Genomic DNA, 22,902 nt, shown 5'->3' with positions numbered 1-22,902 from the left:
GGGCTCTGACAGGTCAGTCTCAGTACAGTGAGCAGAGACGGACCTGTAATCCGCCTGATCAACGGGGATCAACAGAGCGATCCCCCGCTGAGCAAAACAGAGTTCACCGGGTGGAAAGCCAATGTGAAAGGACCCTTATGCTACTCAGACTTCTGTTGGAAATAAAATAATTAAACTAAGTAGTGGTTCAATAATGTACAAGTAGCTGCAGCAAGATGCAAATGCACTGTAGCTTCCAAACAGCACTCCACCACATCTACATGCCTTCACACTGCTGTCAGAAAAGGACGCCCTTTTATACAATTAAAGAAAATGTAAACCCAACCTTAAAGCGGAGCTCCATCCAAAAGGGGAAGCTCCGCTTGTTTGTGCCCCCCCCCCCCCCACCACTGCCACATTTGGCACATTTCGGGGGGGGGGGGGGTTTGGGGGAACGGATACCTGTCAAACCCAATGATTGTGGTGATCTAGGAAATTTCCAGCTGTTCCTCCCCCCCCCCCCTGCTGCCTTCTGGGAGACACACAGCAGAACCATTCAGAAAGTGCAATGCGACTCACACATGCGCAGTAAGAAACAGGCTGTGAAGTCGCAAGGCTTGGGGTGCCGACATTGCAGGATCTCTGGACAGGTAAGAGTCCTTTCCTTATATTAAAAGTCTGCAGCTGCAGTATTTATTTATTTTTTTATTATTATAGGCTGGAACTTTTACATCTATTTGATAGAATTTGGTAAATGTATGGACTGAAGACCAAGTCACAGCTTTACAGATCTAAGTCATCGAAGCCTGGTGATGCAATGCCCATGAAGCACTTAAAGGGGTTGTAAAGGAAAAAAAATGTTTTCATAATAAGCATCCTTTACCTGCAGACATTGCTCTTTTCACTTCCTCATTGTTCGTTTTTGCTCAGAAGTTGCTCTATTTCTTCTCTGTTCTGTTCACTTCCTGCTTGTCTGATTTTACTGACCACCGTGATGGGAGGCTTTACTGCGGTGGTCAGTAACATGCTCGCCCCCTCCTGGGAACTACATCTGTGTGGCAGGATGCTCTCTACGTGTTAGAGGCTTCAAAGAGGTGTGAATTACTGGGCGTGCCGCAATTCATACTGGGAAATGTAGTTCTTACATGAACGAGCGATGCAAACCAGGAAGTGATTGAGAGAACAGAAACTAGAATGCCGGAATATAATAGGTATTTACTCGTTTTTTAACAGAATCATTACACTATTCTGTCTGTCTACCATGCAGACATTAATTTTAGGCAAAAAAAAAACATTTCCTTTAGTGACCCCTTAATGCCCTGGTAGAGTGAGCCTTAACAGAAAAAGGAGGAATCTTGTTCCTTAAACCATAAGCTTGAATAATCACTTGTCGAATCCCCCTAGCAATGGTGGATTTTGATGCCGCTTGGCACTTCCTGGGACCATCTGGCAAAATAAACAAAATATCTGTTTTACATATCTGAGCGGTTGCCTGCAGATAAACTTTCCTGTCCGCGGATCAGGAAAAAAAGGAAGGCAAAACAATGTCTTGATTTAAATGAAACACCGACACCATCTTTGGAAGAAAGGTAGGATGGGGGTGTGGAATAATTTTGTCTTTGTGACAAACTAGATAAGGCTCTTTATAAGAAAGAGCTGCTATCCGATACCCTTCTAGCGGAAGAGATAGCAATCAAAAAGGCCAATTTCCTGCTCAAAAGAATCAAAGGAATATGGCGAATAGGTTCAAAAGGCTGCTTTTGCAAAACTGATAATACTAAGTTCAAAACCCAGGGACATAAGGGAGACTTGACTGGCGGATTTATCCGCAGTACTCCCTGAATGAATGTCATGACTAGGGAATGAGATGCCAGCGTTTTCTGAAAAAAGACTGATCGAGCCGATATTTGACCCTTAATGGTACTCAGGGCTAATTTCATATCCCCTCATAATTGGTAAAAGGCGAGAATCCTACTTATGGCATACTTTTGAGGATTCCACCCTCTGGATTCAGACCAGGAAACATACGCCTTCCAGACTCTGTAGTAGATAAGCCTGGAGGCTGGCTTTCTAGCATTAATACGTGTGGAAAGAACTGGACCAGAGAGCCCTTGTTTCTTCAGAATGTAGGTCTCAGTAGCCAGACCATCAATTTTAGCTTTTGTAAGGAAGGGTGGAACACTGGACCCTGTGACAGCAGGTCGTGATGTAGTGGAAGGACCCAAGGTCTTCCTACCACCATCTTTATAATCTCTGCATACCAGGGGCTCCTGGGCCAATTTGGGGCCACTAGGAGTACTGGTATTCCCTCCTTCTTGATCCTGCACAGTAATCTCTGTAAGAGAGGGATCGGAAAAGAGCACGCAGCCTGTGGGGATTTTAATGAACCCAGGGAAGAGACAAGTGATTCAGTTAACTCCGAAGAGGATAACTTGAATGTAGAGTGTACTGTTTCAGCACAATACTGCACCTGCAATTTTAGAACCTGAGAAGCAGAAAAAGGTTCCTCTGATATCCCTGATCCATCCGATTCCTCATCCCTATCTTCTAACGGTGCTACATCATCCTCATCCCCATCCTGAAATTTTTCTGAAAGGAGATCTAAAACAGGAGGCGCTCTGCTTTGCTTTTTGTCCTTTTGTGAGAACTTTGCGATTAACGTAGCGATTCTCCCTTCTAAGTTTGCTGCCAAAATGTCCTAAGTAACATATGCAGGCATAGGCACCATATGAGAGGCTGCTATTCCTGATGGAGGCAATTGCTCATCCTGTATAGGTGCTTCAGATATCACCAGAGAGGAAGGTACCGAGCAGGCACGGCTAGAGCCTCCTGTCTCAGGCGGTAATGCTTTTTTGTCTTTCTTAGTCCCTGAATTTCTCCTCTGGGAAGACATATTACTAAGCAAAAGCCGAGGTACAATCAATGCATATACTCCTGTGCTAGTTTAGCAATTTACATACAGTATGCAACTAATTATACAGTTTCATGCTGAATAGGTGTCTTCTTAGAAGTGCCAAGAAACCAACCACATAGAGTCTTACGTGCCCAAATGCTGCTGTGTCCTCCTTAAAGGGGGGGGGGGAGCTCCATGCTTGTGAGGCTTTTCAAGCACTTCTTGCTTCCTAAATGCCGGAATGGCATGCGCGCGCACTCTCGTGACCTGCCCCCCCATCTACTGAACACCATGGTCAGAGAGGAGGGAAGGTTCTCCTCCCTCCTTATTGTGAGGAGGAACGTGGCTGTTATCAGGCAGAGCTCTGCAGAGGAGAAGTGTGCTGTCTTGCAGGGGAGCTGACACTGTACAAGAGCATGGTGAGTAAAAACTCCACTCTTTACTCCCTCTAGTGGCGGAAAAAGAGAAGACACCCATTCACAAAAAAGGGAAAAAGTCCTTAAAGCGGATGTGCCGAAGTTAATAAATCAGCTGACACCTCCCCTGCGATAACTTGGGCTGCCCACAAAGCAACGATACGGGGCAAACTGATTCAAATGGCCAGTAGACTGAAGCGGACGCGGGAACAAACAATTTCTCGGTTAGAGGACGACTTGGAAGCCCTAATGTTGGAACAGCATAGGAACCCCCAGACAGATTTGAGTTTTAAAATTGACGAGGCACGCTTGGCGCTGAATCTTAGTCTGACTACGCAAGCTGAGAAACACATTAGTTGGTCCAAACATCGGTTTTATACGATGGGGGACAAACCATCTACGTTGTTAGCGAGGAAATTGGTGCCCCGACCGTACACCCCGACTCTGCCGAAGTTGCGTTTACCGACCGGCCACTTCACTCAAAATCCTGAGCGGATCGTTCGGGAATTCTATAAGTTTTACTCGTCATTGTACCTCCAGCGGGACAGTTTGGACCGGGCTAAGCTCGAAGCATTTTTTCATGACCTTAAATTGCCCAAAATTTCCCGAGACCATGCGGACCTGATGGATGATGCGATCACTGAAGCTGAGATTGGGGTGGCCATTAAATGTCTGAACCCCACAAAGGCCCCTGGACCGGATGGTTTCTCTGGTCATTACTACCGGAAATATCGAGACGTTCTTACCCCTCATTTATGTAAATATTTTAATGATCTACGCCGGGACGGCAAAATCCCTACACACGACAACGCGGCTTTCATTCATGTCATACCGAAACCGGGCAAAGACCACGGAGATTGTGCGAATTATCGCCCAATCTCGTTAATTAATACTGACCTGAAAATATTAACTAAAGTCCTGGCTCTAAGACTGAATACTTTTCTCCCTCATTATGTCCATCCGGACCAGGCGGGTTTCGTCCCCAATAGACAGGCGTCAGACCAAACTCGCAGAATTATTAATCTGATCTCGGCGATTCAATCAAACTGGGATGGGGAGGGTCCTAGAGGCGGTATGTTGCTTTCATTAGACATCCAGAAAGCGTTTGATTCCCTCTCCTGGGATTATCTCTTCGACGTGCTATATCGGTACGGATTTGGTGAGCGTTTCCTGGCTCTTCTTCGTACGCTTTACGATACACCGACGGCCTCCTTAATGATTAAAGGATACCCCTCTCAAACTCTAAACATCAGAAGGGGCACTAGACAGGGATGCCCGTTGTCCCCGCTCCTGTTTGTCCTGGCTATAGAGCCGTTAGCAATAAAAATCAGGGACTGCCAGGATGTTCGGGGGATCGTTGGTGGTGGCTATGAGCATAAATGCTTATTTTTTGCCGATGATTTGTTGCTGACTATGTCCTCACCAATCACTTCCCTACCCAATCTATATAATATTCTAAAGCCATTTTCAGATATCTCGGGTTTGAAAATAAACCATAGTAAATCTAGGGCCCTCAATATCTCTTTGTCTAGTTCTGCCCAGTCAGTGATCGAAAGAACACATCGGTTCCATTGGGAATCTGAAATGCTTCCTTATTTGGGAGTCAATCTGACCTCTTCTCTCCAAACCTTGTATAAAAAGAATTACCCAGCCTTAATTAAAAAAATGATCGAGGATCTGGCGAAGTGGCGAATCCACCCTCCATCATGGTTTGGCAGACTCCACTCTATAAAGATGAACATCTTGCCAAGGATACTGTACTTATTTCGTACATTACCGATAGCCTTGGTGCGCAGTGACTTGGAGTTGTTACAAAGAAAAATCCTTGAATTCATCTGGGGAGACAAGAGGCCTAGGGTGAACAAACGCACTATGTATACCTTGAAACGGAAGGGAGGATTGGGCCTACCTAACCTGCAGAAATATTTCTATGCGGCTCAGTTAGCCCAACTCTCCAGGTTCCATTCAAAGCGGTCACAGGCGATCTGGATGATCATGGAATCCTACGCTTGTCGCCCGTCTCCTATTTCCCATATATTGTGGCTTCCGCCTAAAGACAGACCCACCATTTTATGCCCATCTTTATCATTTTCCTTGGATATTTGGGATAGAGTCTCTAGAACACAGGCTTTTAAATCGCCTCATTCCCCATTGGCCCCCCTGTTGAGAAATCGTGCTTTCACCCCAGGTCTCGACCCAGTTGCTTTCCAATGGTGGACGAATAAGGGACTACTGCGCATAGCGGACCTTTGCGACAAAGGGAAGGTTCTCTCTGAGCAGGTTTTGCGGGAGAAGTATCAAATGCCATTGATAGAATGTTACAGATATGTTCAGATATGTCACTTTATACAAATGTTGGCCCGCCAGGGAGACTTGGAGGTTCATACCCCCATGGAGTATCTTTGCGTTCGCTATGACAGTTTACGGGGACATATCTCTGAGTTATATGCGATGCTGATGTCGTCTTCCACTAAGCTGAATTACATGCTCCGGTGGGAGGAGGACCTGCAGGAAACCTTTGATCTAAATAAGTGGTGTGAGCTGGCAGAGACTGCTTCTAAGTCACTTATAAACACGTCCATTATAGAAGCCAATTATAAAGTGCTGCTTAGATGGTATATGGTGCCGGCCAGACTCGCTACCTTTGTTCATGGGGCCACCCCCAACTGCTTCCGGGGATGTGGCCAGGTGGGAACTGCCTATCACATCTGGTGGTCTTGTCCAAAGGTCAGAAGATTTTGGATTAGGGTATATAATTTTATCTACTCATTGACCCAGTTGAACATGACTAAATCTGCAAAGCAGGCTCTTTTGGGCGACAGGGTGGTGGAGGCATCTAAAGCCCAAAGGCGATTGCTTAAGTTTATCTTTATATCAGCTAAGATCACGATAGCCAGAAATTGGCGCGTCGCCTCCTTGCCGCTCGAACAGCTTAAACGGAAACTGTCATGGTTAATGCTAAATGAGAGATTGACGGCACTGATTCAGGACAAGCTGGAGTTTTTCCATAAGGTTTGGGACCCGTGGCTGGCTTACCTGGCTAGCGATCTAAGATCCCTGGAGGTGTGAGCTACGGTCATGGATCCATTTGATTGATTTCTAGGGGCTGGTCGGTTGCTCTCCTATCTGTTCCCTCCCCCCTTTACCTTTTCTTTTCCTTTCTTTTTTCTTTTTCTTCTTTTCCTTTTCTTCTTTTCTTTTCCATATACGATACTGCTTATTTATGTTTATTTTTTACACCTCCATCTTTCCAACAGAAGCCTTACAAAGCGGGTCCTCCCGTTTGAATAGTAATAGAGGCAACAGAATGGATTTGGGGTTTCCAGATCCAGGTCTCTTGACCGGCAGGTCTTGGGCCTACTAAGGTTTGGTCATCGATTAATTGGGGAGAACCACACTTAGTGTTTTACCCTGGAGTATTTTATTATGCTTTTTGTTACGATGATGATGCCGAATAATATATGGTGTTATGTATTGGGATGGAGACCTTAGGCGTTTGTTAACACTTTTGTGGCGATGCTTCTGTGTTGTTGTAATGCTCATTTTTCTTTCAATAAAAAACTATTGGAAATAAAGCGGATGTGCCACTAAAAAACTATATTAAAAGCAAGCAGCTACAAATACTGCAGCTGCTGACTTTTAATATAAGGACACTTACCTGTCCTGGAGTCCAGCGGTGATCGCAGCAGATGACGAGCCGATCGCTCGTCACCCTGCTGCTCCCCCCTCCATCCACGGTGAGGGAACCAGGAAGTGAAGCGCTCCGGCTTCACTGCCCGGTTCCCTACGGCACATGCGCGAGTCGCGCTGCGCCCGCCGATTGGCTCCCGCTGTGTGCTGGGAGCCGAGTGTTCCCAGCATACAACGGGGGACGGACGGGAAGCGGAGAAAAAACCCATCCTTTGCCCGTATCGTAGGGCCGGAAGTGGGTGCAGATACCTGTCTGTAGACAGGTATCTGCACCCCCCTCCCCCCTGAAAGGTGTCAAATGTGACACCGGAGGGGGGGAGGGTGCCGATCAGCGGGACTCCACTTTAGAGTGGAGATCCGCTTTAAGATATATACTGCTTATCCCCGCCGCAGGTTTAACTTCCAATCTTTACCCATCACGGCGGGTATGTGTGTCAACCTTCAGGGATATGGGTTCCTACTTAAAGGAGACCTTTTGAAAGACTCTGCCAGGACTTTTAGCTTTAATAAGGCGAAAGTGCTGGACCCTAGAGGCCAGTCCTCAAAAGAGAGACATTACAGGTGACACCTCGGCTTCTACGAGGCCCGGACACCATCCAATTTTGGCATAATAAAATAGTTGTCTTGGATGGTTCCGAAGTATAGCTCTTTTGCCCCCAAGGGCCTCTTTGGTAGAGCTTCCTCCAGCACATCCTAATTGCCTCCAACACCTTAAACACTGGTGAAAAAACTGGGGTACTTCCCTTATGGGAGGGGTTATATGGAGGGGAACTTGTCTTCATTGGTTGTGCCAGTGTCCAATCACCTCTGGTGACCCATACAACCCACTATGTAATGATTTAGGCTCTGTGTCCCGTGGTGTACGATAAAGAAATACGGTTATACTTATCTTCTCTGTGCAAACATATTGCACAGGGCAGTCCCTTTACCTTCTCTTCTGGCGCTGTCAAGCACGGGGGTGAAGAGGCACTCGTGCGGGTGCGCTTCCAGTCCAGGCTGTTAAGAGTCCATAGACACACACACAGTGTGTCGGTAAACCACTGCCCCTCTCACTCCTCACAGGAGTTTCACTGACAGCAACTGGAGCCTATGGCTCCCACTGCTGCCTGTGTCTCTGAATGTATTAAAAAGGTAAAAACAACCAAATACCCAATGTAAACTGCTTTTCTTTTTTAAGTGCATGTATAATCTCTCCTCCTCTTTCACTGTTCAGCAGCTCATCATGCACACTGTCACATATTCTTTATGTATACAGTGAGAGTAGGTTGCATCCAATTTGGACTTTGTGATTTATGAAATGTTAATGTGTATCTACGGTCCCTACATCCCTACATTATCCTAGGAAGTATGCCATAAATAGCATTCTTGCCTTTCTTCAGTTGGGCTTAAATATAAAGTTGGCTTTAAGCACCATCAAGGGCCAAATCTCAGCCTTGTCGGTATTCTTTCAAAAACCGCTTGCCTCTCATTCCCTAGTCAGGGCCTTTGTTCAGGGAGCACTGTGTTTGAACCTGCCGGTTAAGTCTCCCGTGTGCCCATGGGATTTAAATTTGGTATTATCTGTTTTACAGAAACTACCTTTTGAACCTTTACACCAGGTTTCGCCAAGTCTTTTGACAAAGAAACTGTTTTTTCTTGTAGCCATATCCTCAGCAAGGACGGGATCGGAATTGGTGGCTCTTTCGTGTAAAGAACCGTACATGATTATTCATGATGACAGGGTGGTGCTGCGTCCTCACCCTACTTTCTTACCTAAGGTGGTTTCAGGATTCCATCTGAATCAAGCTATAGTCCTACTGTCTTTTTTTCCAGATCTGCAGTCTGCGGAAGAAGAGAGTCTACACTCTCTAGATGTCGTAAGAGCGGTAAAGGTTTATCTGCAAGCTACAGGTCAGATAAGGAAGACTGATTGTCTGTTTATTCTGCCAGAAGGCCCAAGGAAGGGCCAGGCAGTGTCAAAATCCACTATTGCAAGTTGGATTCGACAAGTAATTTTTCAGACCTATGGTTTAGAAAAGATGATCCCTCCTTTTCAGGTGAAAGCGCACTCAACTAGAGCAGTTGGTGCTTCATGGGCAGTGTATCACCAGGCCTCCATGGCTCAGATCTGTAAGGCTGATACTTGGCCTTCGGTCCATAGATTTACTAAATTCTACCAGGTAGATGTGTGAGAGGGTACGAGGATGCCTCCTCTGGCCCGATGGCGGTTCTGTTCTGATCCGTGTCTCCCTCCTCTCAATTTTAGCATTGCTATGGGACACCCCATTAAGTAATTCACTCTGTGTCCCATGATGTATGATCAATAAAATAGGATTTTTTAATACAGCTTACCTGTAAAATCCTTTTCTCGGGAATACATCACAGGGACACAGAGCTCCCGCCCCTCTTCGGAGTTAAACTTGGAACATTTATTGCTTTGCTACAAAACTGAGGAACTCTCCATTTGGGAGGGGTTATATAGGGGTGGAACTCAATTTTAATTGGGTTTGCCAGTGTACAATCAACTGTGGTGACTACATAACACATTAAGAAATTAAGGCTCTGTGTTCCATGATGTATTCCCAAGAAAAGGATTTTACAGGTATGCTGTATTAAAAAATGATATTTCCATAATTGTACTTCAATTATTTCTAGCCTACTCCTCTTGTAGTCACATAATAGACAGAGCCTGTCTTCTGAACTACAGATGTGCTGAGAGAAGTTTCAGGAGGCAGGGTCAGTACAGAAACATCTGCTTGCAGACAACAAGGTGCCATGGAATATTTAATCCTTAGAAAGATTGAAAGTTAAAGTGGTTGTAAAGGCCAAAAGTCTTTGTTTTTGTGTGTAATGCATTCTCTGCATTAAGATAAAAAAAACTTTAAAAATCAGTTATCACAGACGCACAACATTTTAAAGACTTGGCATCTATTTACTCAACCTCATCTTTCATATTTTACCAAAAAAGTACCAGTTACACTTACCGGTAAAGGATTTTCTAGGAAGTCTTCCAGGACGGCACACCTGAGATGACGGGTCCCACCTGACCGGAAACACAATCAACAGAGTTTATAAGGTCCCACCCTTCCCTCTGTCCCTCAGTTATGACAAAGTATAGACCCACACCGGTGTCAGAGGGTACCTTCTGTGAACACAAACATCACCAACAATTAAGGGTGGGAAGTAGGCCTGCCGTCCTGGAAGACTTCTTAGAAAATCCGTTACCGGTAAGTGTAACTGGTACTTTTCTCCAGTCATCTTCCAGGACGGCACAGCTGAGACAATGAGCAAGAAGTTCAGGCCTACCTTAGGGTGGGATCACGGCCTGTAGGACCTTCCTGCCGAATGCCAAGTCCTGAGGAGACAACTGCTCCACCCTGTAGTGCCTCAGGAAAGTATTTTGGCTCGTCCAAGTTGCTGCTCTGCAGATTTGATCAATCGAAGCGCCTGCTCTCTCTGCCCAGGAGGTCGCCAGAGATCTAGTTGAGTGAGCTTTAATGTGAGCTGGAACAGGTTTTTCTGACTGTTTATAAGCTACTGCGATAGTCTGTTTAATCCACCTGGCTATCGTAGGCTTAGAAGCTTGAAGCCCTTTCTTTTGACCGGAAAAATTAATTAACAAATGATTTGATCTCCTGAATTCACTCACTATCTAAATAGGCTAGAAGACACCTTCTAACATCTAATAAATTAAACCTTGCCTCTTTGTCATTTTTAGGGTTCTAACAAAAGGAGGGGAGGACAATCTCCTGTGACCTGTGAAATTCAGAGGTCACTTTTGGCAAATATAAAGAATCCTGTCTGAGGATTACAATATCCTCTAGGAGCAACAAAAAAGGCTCTTTTATAGTCAGAGCTTGTAAATCACTAACCCTTCTGGCTGTCATGATTGCCAGAAGAAAGGCCATCTTAAGTGAAAGGAACTTAACAGAAATTTGAGCCACCGGCTCAAAAGGCTCTTTGGTTAGAGCATCTAGTACCAGGGACAAATCCCAAGGTGGAAACCTGATTGTCTTTATCGGGGTTACCCTTTCCCTGGCTGTCAAAATTATTTTTACCAGTGGGTTCAGGGCCAGCCTCTGGTCAAAGTACACTGACAAGGCTGCAACCTGGACCCTTAGCGTGCTTACTGCTAAGCCCTGGTCGACTCAATCTTGGAGGAAATCCAGGACCATGGGGATTATTTGAAGAGAACCTTCTCTAGGCTGAGCCCAGCGAAAGAAGACTTTCCAAACTTTTGCATATATTTTTCTTGTGACTGGCTTCCTACTCTGCAAGAGCATGTCAATCACCTTTTCCGAGCATCCCCTAAGCCTGAGGATCTCCCTCTCAAACACCATGCCGTCAGGGAAAGAAAACCCGGATCGGGATGTAACACTTGTCCCTGGGAGAGGAGATCGCGTCTGGATGGAAGATGCAACGGAGGAGCCATCGACCACCTTCTCAGTGTGGAGAACCATGCTCGCTTCGGCCACAAGGGTGCGATCAGAATAAAGCATCCATCCGTCGGAGCTGCGGTGGCTCAAACGCGATTGGCACTGCGCTGACAAGCCATTCACCTCTGCAGCTAGGGGTTCGGATCCCGGTCTCGGCTACATGTGAATTGAGTTTGGTGGTCTCAGCCCGGCTCCCGGTGGGTGTGCTATGCGAGGTAAGCCTGCGCTTAGTACGCCCACCCCCACAAAAAAACACCACACTTACACACGCACTCGAAATTGGGTTAACATGCACGCACTTTGACCACGCAGTCTCTAAAAAGAGAGACGAAGGACTAACAGGGCTGGTTGAGCAGGCTAGATCCTCTCACTCCCTTATAGGGAGTCCCTCTGCCCCGTTGGGCTTCAAAGCGGAGCAGGTAGGGCGGGCTGTGTGGGAGGACCCCCTCACATACCCGCCATTGCCACCCGGGGGATGGAGAAAGGTGGCAGATTGCCTCTGGGGGAGGCCTGCCTACTCCCAACTCCTGCAGTCCGGCTCCTCTCTCGAGTACACGCACAAAATACACTTTAAAAAAAAAGTGATATAAAAAAATAAAAATAAAAAAAAAAGAATAAAAAAGCATCCTTTTGACCTGGATACGCTAGGGTGAACTCCCATTTCTGTGCTAGGGCATCTATCCCGTAGGCGTCCTGCTCTCTGGTGAGAGAGAAGTACTTGAGGACTTTCCTGTTCCTCTTGCAGGCAAATAAATCTATTTCTGGTATGCCAAAGTGTTGGCTTACCAGAGAGAAAACCTCGTTGTGCAGCTCCCACTCCCTGATGAATGGGCTGTCTGCTGAGGAAATCTGCCTGAATGTCGAGGGACCCTCTTACATGTACTGCCGAAACTGAGAGAGTGTTTTTCTCCATGTCCCACAGGATCTCCTGGGTTAGTTTCATCAGTCTGCTGGACCTTGTTCCCCCCGATGTTTTAGGTAGGACACAGATACTGCGTTGTCCGAGAGGATCTGTGCTTCCCTTCCTTGGACCTGGTCTTTGAAAAAGTTTAGCGCTTTTCTGACCGCTAACAGCTCCCTGAAATTGGAAGAAGCTTTGCTCTGCTCCCGGTCCCAAGGGCCCTGTGCGAAGTGATCTCCTATATGAGCTCCCCAGCCCCAGGAGCTTGCGTCCGTTGTCAGAGTCAACAGATTCTGTCAGGTTGTCTGCGTTGAGACACCAGTCTAGGGAGTTCCTTGCCTCTTCTGAAAGGGACACTGTTATGTTCAGGGATTCTCTTCTCCCATCCCAGGAGGAGAGAAGGAATCCCTGGAGTCTTCGGGAATGGAATTGGGCCAAGTGAACCGCTGGGATGCAGGATGACATGAGCCCCAGCACCCTCATCATCGTCCTTAGAGAGGCCTCTTTTTGTACCAAGCAGAGCAGAGACTGCTCTTTGCACTTTGGTGATCTTTTCTTGTGGTAGAAAGATCCTTTGGTTCACTGAGTGCTCCCGGTACCCTAGAAACACATTGGATTGTGCGGGATCTAGGGAGGTTTTCTCTTTGCTGATTAGCCACCCCAGAAATTCTAGTGTGGACAGCACCTTGTCTCGGTCTGCCTGAAGCTGTTCCAAGGCCGGACTGAAAATCAGCATGTCATCCAAGTATGGGATCAAGGCTATCCCCTGGAGGAGTAGGAATGATACCACCTCGGCTAGAACTTTGGTAAAAATTCTTGGACTGGCCGCTAGGCCAAAGGGGAGAGCCCTGAACTGCTGGTGTCAGACGCCCTGCCTCGTCTGCACTGCAAACCTCAAGAACTTCTGATGTTTCGGGGAAATGGGAACATGCAGGTAAGCATCCTTTAGGTCCAACGTTATCATAAAGACTCCCTCCTGGAGGTGTCTTCTGACCGTGTAGATGCTCTCCATCCTGAACTTTTTGTAAACCAGGAACTGGTTTAGTTTTCGTAGATGTATAATCAGCTGGAATTTTCCGGATGGTTTTGGTACCACAAATATGTGGGAATAAAACCCCTGGCCGATTTGATCTACTGGAACAGGAATGATGACCTGCTGTTCCGCTAGTTCCCGGACACTCTCCAATAGGCCCCCTGCTTTTTATGGGTCTTTGGGGAGATGGGTCAGGATAAAGTTTGGTGGAGGGGGGAGACAAGAATTCTAACTTGTATCCTTCCTTTATCAAATTTAGAATGTAAGGACTCTGAGTGATATTTTCCCACTGAGGGAGGAACCACGAGAGTCTTCCGCCAACTTTTACGCTGGCATCATTTGGATTCTTTGTTGGAAGTAGTAGCTCCGGAAAAAAGGATGCCACCTTTTTCCTTGCCTTTACGGAATCTCCACTTTTTCTTTGGCTCCATCTTACCTTGAAACGTTTTTTTAAAGGGGGGCCTCGAAAAAAATTCTTCCCTTTATCTTTTTTGGACCTAGCAGGGAACTTTTTTCCTTTCTCTGTGGAACGAGACAGTACCTGCTCCAAATCAAAACCAAAGAGCAGGGATCCCTCAAAAGGTAATCCTGCGAAGGCGAGACTTGGATGTGAAATCTCCATCCCATGTCTTTACCCAAAGGGCTCTTCTAGTAGAATTTAAAAGAGCTGCTGACTTGGTGGTAGTTCTGACTGTTTCCACTGCGGCATCTGCTAAATAGGCCACTGCTTTCCCCACCACTTCCAGGGAGTCTAGCACTTCTTTGGATTTACTGTCCTGTGCTACGTGGTCCATAAGTCTGTGGACCCAAGTGTCCACATTTTTAGCGACACATGCGGAGGCCAACGCAGGGCCCATAGCAGCTGTATTGGCATCCCATGCCCTGCACAGCAGAGTTTCTGACTTTTTATCCATTGGATTCCGAATGTTGCCGGAATCTTCGAAGGATAGATCCGAGTGTTTGGATACTTGAGCTAATGAAGCATCCAGATGCGGAACTTTGAAGAATCTGTCTTCTTCCTCGGATTGATGTACAGGAAAGGAAATGGTTTGTGCTTTATCGAGTCAGTTGTACAGTTTATCTTGTACTGAGACCTGCATGGGCGGCAGCTGGATGTCCTCAGAAGTATAAATCGCTTTGAGGAGATCCTCCATATCTTTCGCAGAAAAGGAGGTGGCCACCAGGTCTAGTATCCCCCAGGCTACTCTGATCAGAATCCTCAACTTCTTCCTAAGACGTATGACCCAAGGATTCTAACTCTTCATCTGAGTAGGTCAAAGACGGCCCCCGAGACCATTCCGTAACACTAGTTTGGGGTCTCTACCAAGGAGGGGGAATCTTCTGTACCTAGGGGGGCTAAATCCCTGTTTGCCACCGTGGCTTTGAAGGACTGTAGAGTAGCGAGCATCTCAGTCTGTAGAGCTCTGCACTCTTTCATAGCCTGCGCTGCCTCCCTGCCTGCTAATTTGTAAACACATTTAAAACAGAAGGGTTTCGTATGGTCCTGTGGGAGTTTATCACCACAGTTCCCACAGCGCAATGATTTACTAGATGACTTGCTCCTAGACCTACTGGTGGTCTCCTGGGCAGGGCATTCGGTCTCTGAAAATAGACAACAAAAAACAACTGTTACCCATGGGCTATCCCTGGGGGAAAGTGTACAAAGGGCCACTCCAGAATCACTTCCCCCAATCAGCCAAGTCACTCACCACCTGTGGAGACTTTGCGTTGCTGGAATCGATCCATCCTCCATTCTGCTCTTGGGCAGCCCCGCCATAGGCAAAGAATCACCGCCTGTAGTGTAAGCTGGGGGGAGACGCAGGACCGCGGACCCCCTTCCGAGGCATGCAGCACACTGAAAGCCAGCCATTTTGGCGTAGCCCGCGCGCGGAAGTGACATCATCCAGGCGGCGCCGCTCGTGTTGCCTCCAGACATGCGCAGTAGGACCCCAGGGGCGCCGAATTCCGCACTGCGGTCAGAGAAGTTTTCTCTGTGCTTAGCCCCATTGAGGAAAACACCAGCAGCCAGCGAGACTCCTTCCCAGCAAGATGGGACATCTGAGCGGCTCCTCCTCACCATCCGCAACTATCAGGTAGGAGGAGAGAGTGGGATAGATGGTCCCTCACCGTAACCAAATGCTGCCAGTATTTCTAGTAGCCCAGCATACCTTGCTTCCTGAGAAAAGATAGAAGGGAGACCCCCCTTGGAATAAAGCTAAAGCTTTTATCTGTCCATGCAGCCCCCACTGACTGCTCCAAGGAGGGAAGACCTTGGTCCCAGACCTTAGTCTATTTTGCTAAAAAAAACAATAAAATGTTTCGCTGCCATCCTGTGGGAAACACAATCAATAACTGAGAGACAGAGGAAAGGGTGGGACCTTTTAAACTCTGTTGATTGTGTTTCCTGTCAGGTGGGACCCATCATCTCGGGTGTGCAGTCCTGGAAGATGACTGGAGAAATTTGTATGTTTTCACTAAAACACATTTATTATATATTTTTTCCTGAAAATTTGTCTTTAACAGTTGTGCAAATATCACGTGACAAAAAAAATTGTAACTATCATATTTTTTATTCTACAGGGCCTCTGCTTTCAGAAAATATATTAGTAATTTTATTGCCAAAAATTAAAATGTTTCATGTGCAAAAGTAAAAAAAAAATTGCTCTAGCGCTTAACTGGTTGAAAGGCTTGCCTTTTCTCATAAACTATACAGTAAAAGAAAATGCAGTAACACCTTTTATTACCTGAAAAAATGTTCTTAAGGTTCTCAACTGCTGCTGCCAGCTGACTATGCTGGACCACTGCATCTTTCACATCCTTCAAGCTTTCGATGGTATTAATACTCTGCCTCCAGTCCTTGCTAACATTTCCCAGGGACTGCTGGATGTCTTTAACATCATTTAATGCGTTGTGAAGTTGGTTTAAACCTGTTCTCACACCATCAAGTTGTGACTGAATAGCTGCCTGAAAGAAATTATTAGCACAGTGATTAAAATGTATATTAGGCACTGTATACTACGTACAGTAATTTATTTGGAAAATGTTTACTGCTATGCATGTTTTGGTGACTGCCTACTAAGAGCATTGCAGACAACTGCAAGATGGACACAGGACAAGAACACATGTAAAAATCATAATTACACATAAAATATTCAAAAGATAAAATTATACTTAAACAGTTGTTTCTTACCACCTTTACATAGTCCTATTTCCACTCGGGAGAGCTGTAGTCTTCTACAAAATACAATATGCTCTTAGACATTGGCCGAAATGCCAGCCTTAAAGGAGTTGTAAAGGCAGAAGGTTTTTTTATCTTCATGCATTCTATGCATGAAGATGAAAAAAAAAACTTGTGTGCAGCAGCCTTCCCAGCACCCCCTAATTACTTACCAGAGCCCCATATCTCTGCAGCAATGTCTACGAGTGTCTTAGCTGTCCCAGACACTCCTCCTGATTGGCTGAGACACAGAGATGACCATTACTTTACAGTCTTAGCCAATTGGCGCCTGCGGCTGTCAATCAAAATTAACCAGCCAATCAGGGGAGAGGGGGGGGCAGGCCGGGTCAGGGCTTCGTGTCTGAGTGGATACACAAAGCTCTGACTCAGTTTGGGTGTCCCCACAGCAAGCTGCTGGCTGAGGTAGCTCTCACCAGAGGGAGGGGTCAGGAGAGCAGAAGAGGGATCCAAGAAGAGAGACTTTACAATCACTTTAAAGAGGAATTAAACCCTTCTAGCCTTTATAGTCAAGGAAACTGCCATGGTGCTGCACATGTGTTCAGTTAAGACACCAGCCACTTGATGGTGTGACAATTTGGTTGAGGACACAATCAGAGGTGACAGTTTGCATTTCCAGCATTCCAGGAATTTTATCGTTTTCTTAAAACCAGTATGACCCCTTTCACACTGGGGCGTTTTTTCAGGTGCTAAAGAGCTAACAAATAGTGCATGTAAAGCACTTGAAAAATGCCTCCCCTGCAACCCCAGTGTGAAAGCCCGAGAACTTTCACACTGGGGCATTGCACTGGCAGAACGTTAAAGGAAGTCCTGTAAGCAGCATCTCTGGGGCGGTGGAGGAGCGGTGTATGCTAATTTTAGAGGCGCTTTACCGTTGTTTTTGGAGGTTTTCGCTAGCGGTCGAAAAAGGGTTAAAACCACCACTTTACCAGCAGTTCGGCGGCGCTGCCCATTCATTTCAATGGGCAGGGCCGCTTTAGGAGCAGTGGAGGAGCGTTGTATACAACGCTCCTAAGATGCTGCTTGCAGGAGTTTTTTTAAACGTCCTGCCAGCGCATCGCCTCAGTGTAAAAGCACTCAGGCTTTCACACCAAGACTGCAGGGGAGCCGTTTTCCAGGTGCTTTACAGGCGCTATTTTTAGCCCAAAAGCACCTGAAAAATGCCCCATGTGAAAGGGGTCTTATAGAAATTGCAAATAATGCATTTAACTTAGTCAGCGAGACATTGGCACTGCAGTTTAGAGGTTGTCCCATATATCGGCTGATATTTGGCCATTTTTAAGAAATCGGCATTGGCTAATTTTTGTGCAAATTCGGCCGATTACTGAATGCACTCCTCCCTTTCCCCACACTCCACTGGCAGTTTTACACACTGAGCGGCTCTGCCGCTCAGTGTGTGAAACGGACATTTGTAACTGAATGCAGAGAGAGAGAGAAGCTGTCAGAATTCAGCAGTTCACAATTCAGTGATGTCGGGGGTGGACGGGACCCAGCAGCTATCAAACACCAGCCAATGGGATGGGATCTGGGTGGGCTGCTACATGCATGTGGCCCTGTCCCCTTTCTCAAGCAGCCCAATCATTGGCTGGTGTTAGCTGCAGGGCCCCGCCAACCCCTGACATCACAGCTGAATTTTGACAGCTGGTCTCGCACTATATGTAACTGAATGCAGAGAAACTGTGAAACTGACAAATCAGCTGTGTGAAACTTGCCAGTTCCAATCAGTGCCACCTGCCAGTGCCACCTGCCAGTGCCAATCAGTGCCACCTGCCAGTGCCACCAACCAGTGCCACCTGCCAAAAAATGGAAAATCGGCCTAAAATATCAGCCATCGGCCCGTGCCGCCCCGATTACTAATATCGGCATCGGCCAGAGAAAAACCCATATCGGTTGAGCTCTAGTTTAAATCTCACAGTTTCATCCATCTGACAGAAAATTCTGTGCAACCAAACTAATAAAGAGGCATGGAAGAGCTCAGCTATGAAGAAAGATTAGTTGAACTGAATGTATTCTCTCTTGAGAAGAGGTGATTAAGATGGATTATAAATACCATGTATAAATATCTAAGTGGTTCATATAGTGAACTTGGTGCAGATTTATTCACTTAGAAGCGAAGTTTAAGCAAAATTTAATGTCAGCAGCTACACATGCTGTAGCTGCTAACTTTTACCACTTTAGGTGGTTATTTTTTGCGATACGGCACTGCGTCGCTGTTACTGACAATCACGCGGTCGTGCGATGTTGTACCCAAACAATATTGATGTCATTTTTTTCCCACAAATAAAGCTTTCTTTTAATGGCATTTGAAAACCTGCGGTTTAAATTTTTTACGCTATACAACAAAAAAAGGAGCGACAGTAAAAAAATAAAATAACACAATGGGCCAGATCCACAGAACAATTACGCCGGCGTATCTATTGATACACAGCGTAATTTCAAATTTTGCACGTCGTATCTTTGTTTTGTATCTACAAAACAAGATACGACGGCATCTCGGATGGATCCGACAGGCGTACGTCATAGTACGCCGTCGGATCTTAGGTGCAAGATTTCGGCGGCCGCTAGGTGGCGTTTCCGTCGAATTCCGCGTTGAGGATGCAAATTAGCTAGTTACGACGATCCACGAACGTACGTCCGGTCGGCGCATTTTTTTACATCGTTTGCGTTCGGCTTTTTCCGGCGTATAGTTAAACCTGCTATTATGAGGCGTACTCAATGTTAAGTATGGCCGTCGTTCCCGCCTCGCATTTTGAATTTTTTTTGTCGTTTGCGAATAGGGATTTGCGTAGAATGACGTCACCGTCTTAAACATTGGCTTGTTCCAGTTTCATTTCGAGCATGCGCACTGGGATCCCCCCACGGACGGCGCATGCGCAGTTAAAAAAACGTTGTTTGCGTCGGGTCACGATGTATTTACATAAAATACGCCCCCATCACAGATATTTGAATGCCGCGCCATTACGCCGCCAAAGATACACTACACCACCGTAACTTACGGCAAGCATTCTTTGTGGATTTGAAAAAAAAAATAAGTTACGGCGGCGTAGTGTATCTTAGATACGCTGCGCCCGGTGGAGAGAAGCGCCAATCTACGTGGATCTGCCCCATAATCTTTTACTTTTTGCTATAGTAAATATCCTAATTAAAAAACACATGTTTTTCCCCACTTTAGGCTCATATGTATTATTCTACATATTTTTGGTTAAAAAAAATAAAAATCACAATAAGCCTATATTGATTGGTTTGCGCAAAAGTTATAGCGTCTACAAACTATGGGAAAGATTTATGGCATTTAAATGCCGTTTTTTTATTATTATTTTTAACTATTAATGGCAGTGATCTGCGATTTTTTGCGGTATTACGGCGGACAGGTCGAAAACTTGACACATTTTTGGGACTATTCACATTTACAGAGCGATCCGTGCTAAAAATATGCACTGATTAAATGTCACTGGCAGGAAAGGGGCTAACACTCGGGGGTGATAAAGGGGTTAACTGTGTTCGCTATTGCATGTTCTAACTGTGGGGGAAAGGGGACTCGCTATAGGAGATGACAGATCGTATTTTCTGCTTTGTAGAAACCCACAATCTGTCTTCTCTCCTCAGACAGCACAGGGATTTGTGTGTTTACATACACAAACCCCCGTGCTGCCGCTCGTGCACGCAATTCTCGGCCATGCACATTGGGTTCCACGCTGTGCAGTGGACACGCTCGCACCTCCGGCGGCACGCGCGAGCCCTCTGGTGGCTCTCCTGGGCGAAGCCGTATATGTACAGGATTTTGCCCAGGAGAGCAATTCTGCCGCAGTATATCTGTAGTCTAGCTGTCCTGGAATCCAGTGATGTTGGCCCCCCAGCTGATGTTTTCATACCGGGAGCTCCTCAGTTTGTGTAGCAAGCAATACAGTAAGTGTCCCAATATCCTCAAATAAGAGGGGCGGGATCTCTGTGTCCAGTGATGTACTCCAAAAAAAAAGATTTTACAGGTAAGCTGTTATTACATAGAGCGTTTAATCATTACATAATGGGACGTCCCAGAGCAATGCTCAACTTGAGGGGAGGAAGACACAAATAACGCAGACCGCTATCAAATGTGAGGACCTATACTGCCGCCTGCAGCATACTGCGCTAAAAAGCATCATCCTCTAACAGTCTTACATTCACCTGATAAAAATTACTCAACGCAAGCATCGACTAAGAAGTTGCAGCCTAGCAAATCTGCGTCATAAAGGCTTGGTAATGCACCACGCAAGAAGCGCTTACTGTTCTGGTAGAGTGCATACTAAAAGAAACAGGGAGAATCCTCTTAAATCAGTTGTAAAGAAAAAAAAATTGCCTAAAATTAATGTCTGTAAGGTAGACAGACAGAATAGTGTAATGATTCTGTAAATGAGTAAATCCCTATAAAATTCCTTCATCTATATCACCTCCGGCGTTCTATTTTCTGTTCTCTCATTCACTTCCTGCTTTTCCGCGCTCATTCGTGTAAGACCTACATTTACCAGTATGCATTGCGGCACGCCCAGTAATTCACACCTACTTGAAGTCTCTAACACGTAGAGAGCGTCCTGCCGCACAGGTGTAGTTCCCAGGAGGGGGCGAGCACGTCACTGACCACTGCAGTAAAGCCTCCCCCTTCACGGTGGTGAGTAACAATTAGACAAGCAGGAAGTGAACAGAACAGAGAAGAAATAGAGCAACTTCTGAGCCAAAACGAACAATGAGGAAGTAAAAAGAGGAATGTCTGCAGGAAAAGGATGCTTATTATGAAAAAAAAAAATCCTTTACAACCCCTTTAAACACAAGTCTGAATATCCTGATGAATCAACATGGAAACAATTAATTTAGATGATGCCTGCTCCTTCCAGCGCCTCCTGGTAGCGCAACAACATCTGTTTTCCGTATCTGAGCAACCACTTTAGATAGGTCTCGACTGCTCTCAGTATAACAAGAGAGTAACCATTTTAATAGGCTGCCTACCCCTTTCTAGGGTCTTTCGGCAACATAACAAAACATCAGTTTTCTGTATCTGAAACTGAGACCAAGCCTGTATGGCTATTGCTAAGAGACTTAAACAGCAGAGAGTCAGGGACTGGGGCAGCACAAGGTTGTACCCAGTTGTTAGTTAGGGACACCAACGTTTATAGCGAGCAGGTCAAGTTGACCAGGATTTCGTTTTGCATTTCTTTTGTTTTCTGTCATATTTTTATTTGTATATAGTTCAAATAAAACCGCACCTTTTTGTTTTCCTCCTACCACTGTCTGCTGTGCCTTAATGTTTTTTGTGTGCTGAACCCTTCCAGGGGGTCACACACACCCGCAGCCGGGCTAACCCCTTACAATTGGTGGAGAACCAGTGGCAGTTTTTTTAAAGGCCAGCATGGAGGAGATACTGAAATAGCTCACTCTAGCAAATGCCAATCAGCAGCAGACAAATGCAGGTTTGCAAAAGAGCCTCACATCCCAGCAGCAGACAAATGCAACTTTGCAACAGAGCCTCGCAGCCCAGCAGCAAGCTCAACAACAGAGCCTTGCAGCCCAGCAGCAGACAAATGCGACTTTGCAACAGAGCCTCACATCCCAGCAGCAAGCTCACCAACAGAGTTTGGAAGCCCAGCAACAATCTGAGGCCCGCTTCATAGACCTGTTGCAGAAGCAAGAGCAGAGACTACAACAACAAATGGAGACTTTAATGCAGCAACGTCCGCAGACCAGTGAGGCAAGTGGTTCCACTAATACCGCATCCTTTGGGGTTACGTTTACTGACAAAAATGACTGGAGAGGATGATCCAGAGGTGTTTTTGACCACATTTGAAAGGACTGCTGAAAGGGAAAAATGGCCCAAGGAGCAGTGGGCTGGACTGGTGGCCCCTCTGTTAACTGGCGAATCGCAGAAAGCGTATTATGACTTAGAGCCTGACCAAGCAAAAGACTTTGTGGTGCTAAAAATTGAAATATTGGCACGGCTGGGTGTCAGCCTGGCTGTCCGGGCTCAGCGTGTGCATAACTGGACTTTCCAGCTTGGAAAACCCCCCAGATCTCAAATGTATGATCTCATTCACCTGAGCAGGAAGTGGCTACAGCCAGAGACTTTGTCCGCACCAAAGAGTGTGGAACGTGTTGTGATGGATCGCTTCCCGAGAGCTCTTCCTACTCCCATCCAAAAGTGGGTAAGCCATGGAGACCCAGAAACGGCCGATAAGGTTGTGGATCTTGTTGAAAGGTACTTGGCTACAGAGAACCTGACTGCCTCTTCCAGAGACTCACTGACTTTCCCCCCTAAGACCAGACCATCTCCAGTGGCGGGTAAGCTGATTCCAAGGGGTGAGGGTGGAGAGAG

The 22,902-nt window shown here is 46.2% G+C and overlaps 1 protein-coding gene across 3 annotated transcripts in view; it reads right to left on the bottom strand.

Moving 5' to 3' along the window:
• Nucleotides 1–22,902, bottom strand: part of EXOC3 (exocyst complex component 3) — a 385,796-nt gene that overhangs the window by 255,984 nt on the left and 106,910 nt on the right. For all 3 annotated transcript variants that reach the window (XM_040353404.1, XM_040353405.1, XM_040353403.1), the window contains exon 3: nucleotides 16,072–16,291. In XM_040353404.1, the coding sequence (XP_040209338.1) occupies nucleotides 16,072–16,291 (220 nt within the window). The remainder of the gene's footprint in view (nucleotides 1–16,071; nucleotides 16,292–22,902) is intronic.

Source organism: Rana temporaria, chromosome 5, assembly GCF_905171775.1.
Source record: "Rana temporaria chromosome 5, aRanTem1.1, whole genome shotgun sequence".
Classification (NCBI taxonomy): Eukaryota; Metazoa; Chordata; class Amphibia; order Anura; family Ranidae; genus Rana; species Rana temporaria.
The sequence above is the reverse complement of the archived record's forward strand: the minus strand, read 5'-3'. Positions and strand labels throughout refer to the sequence as shown.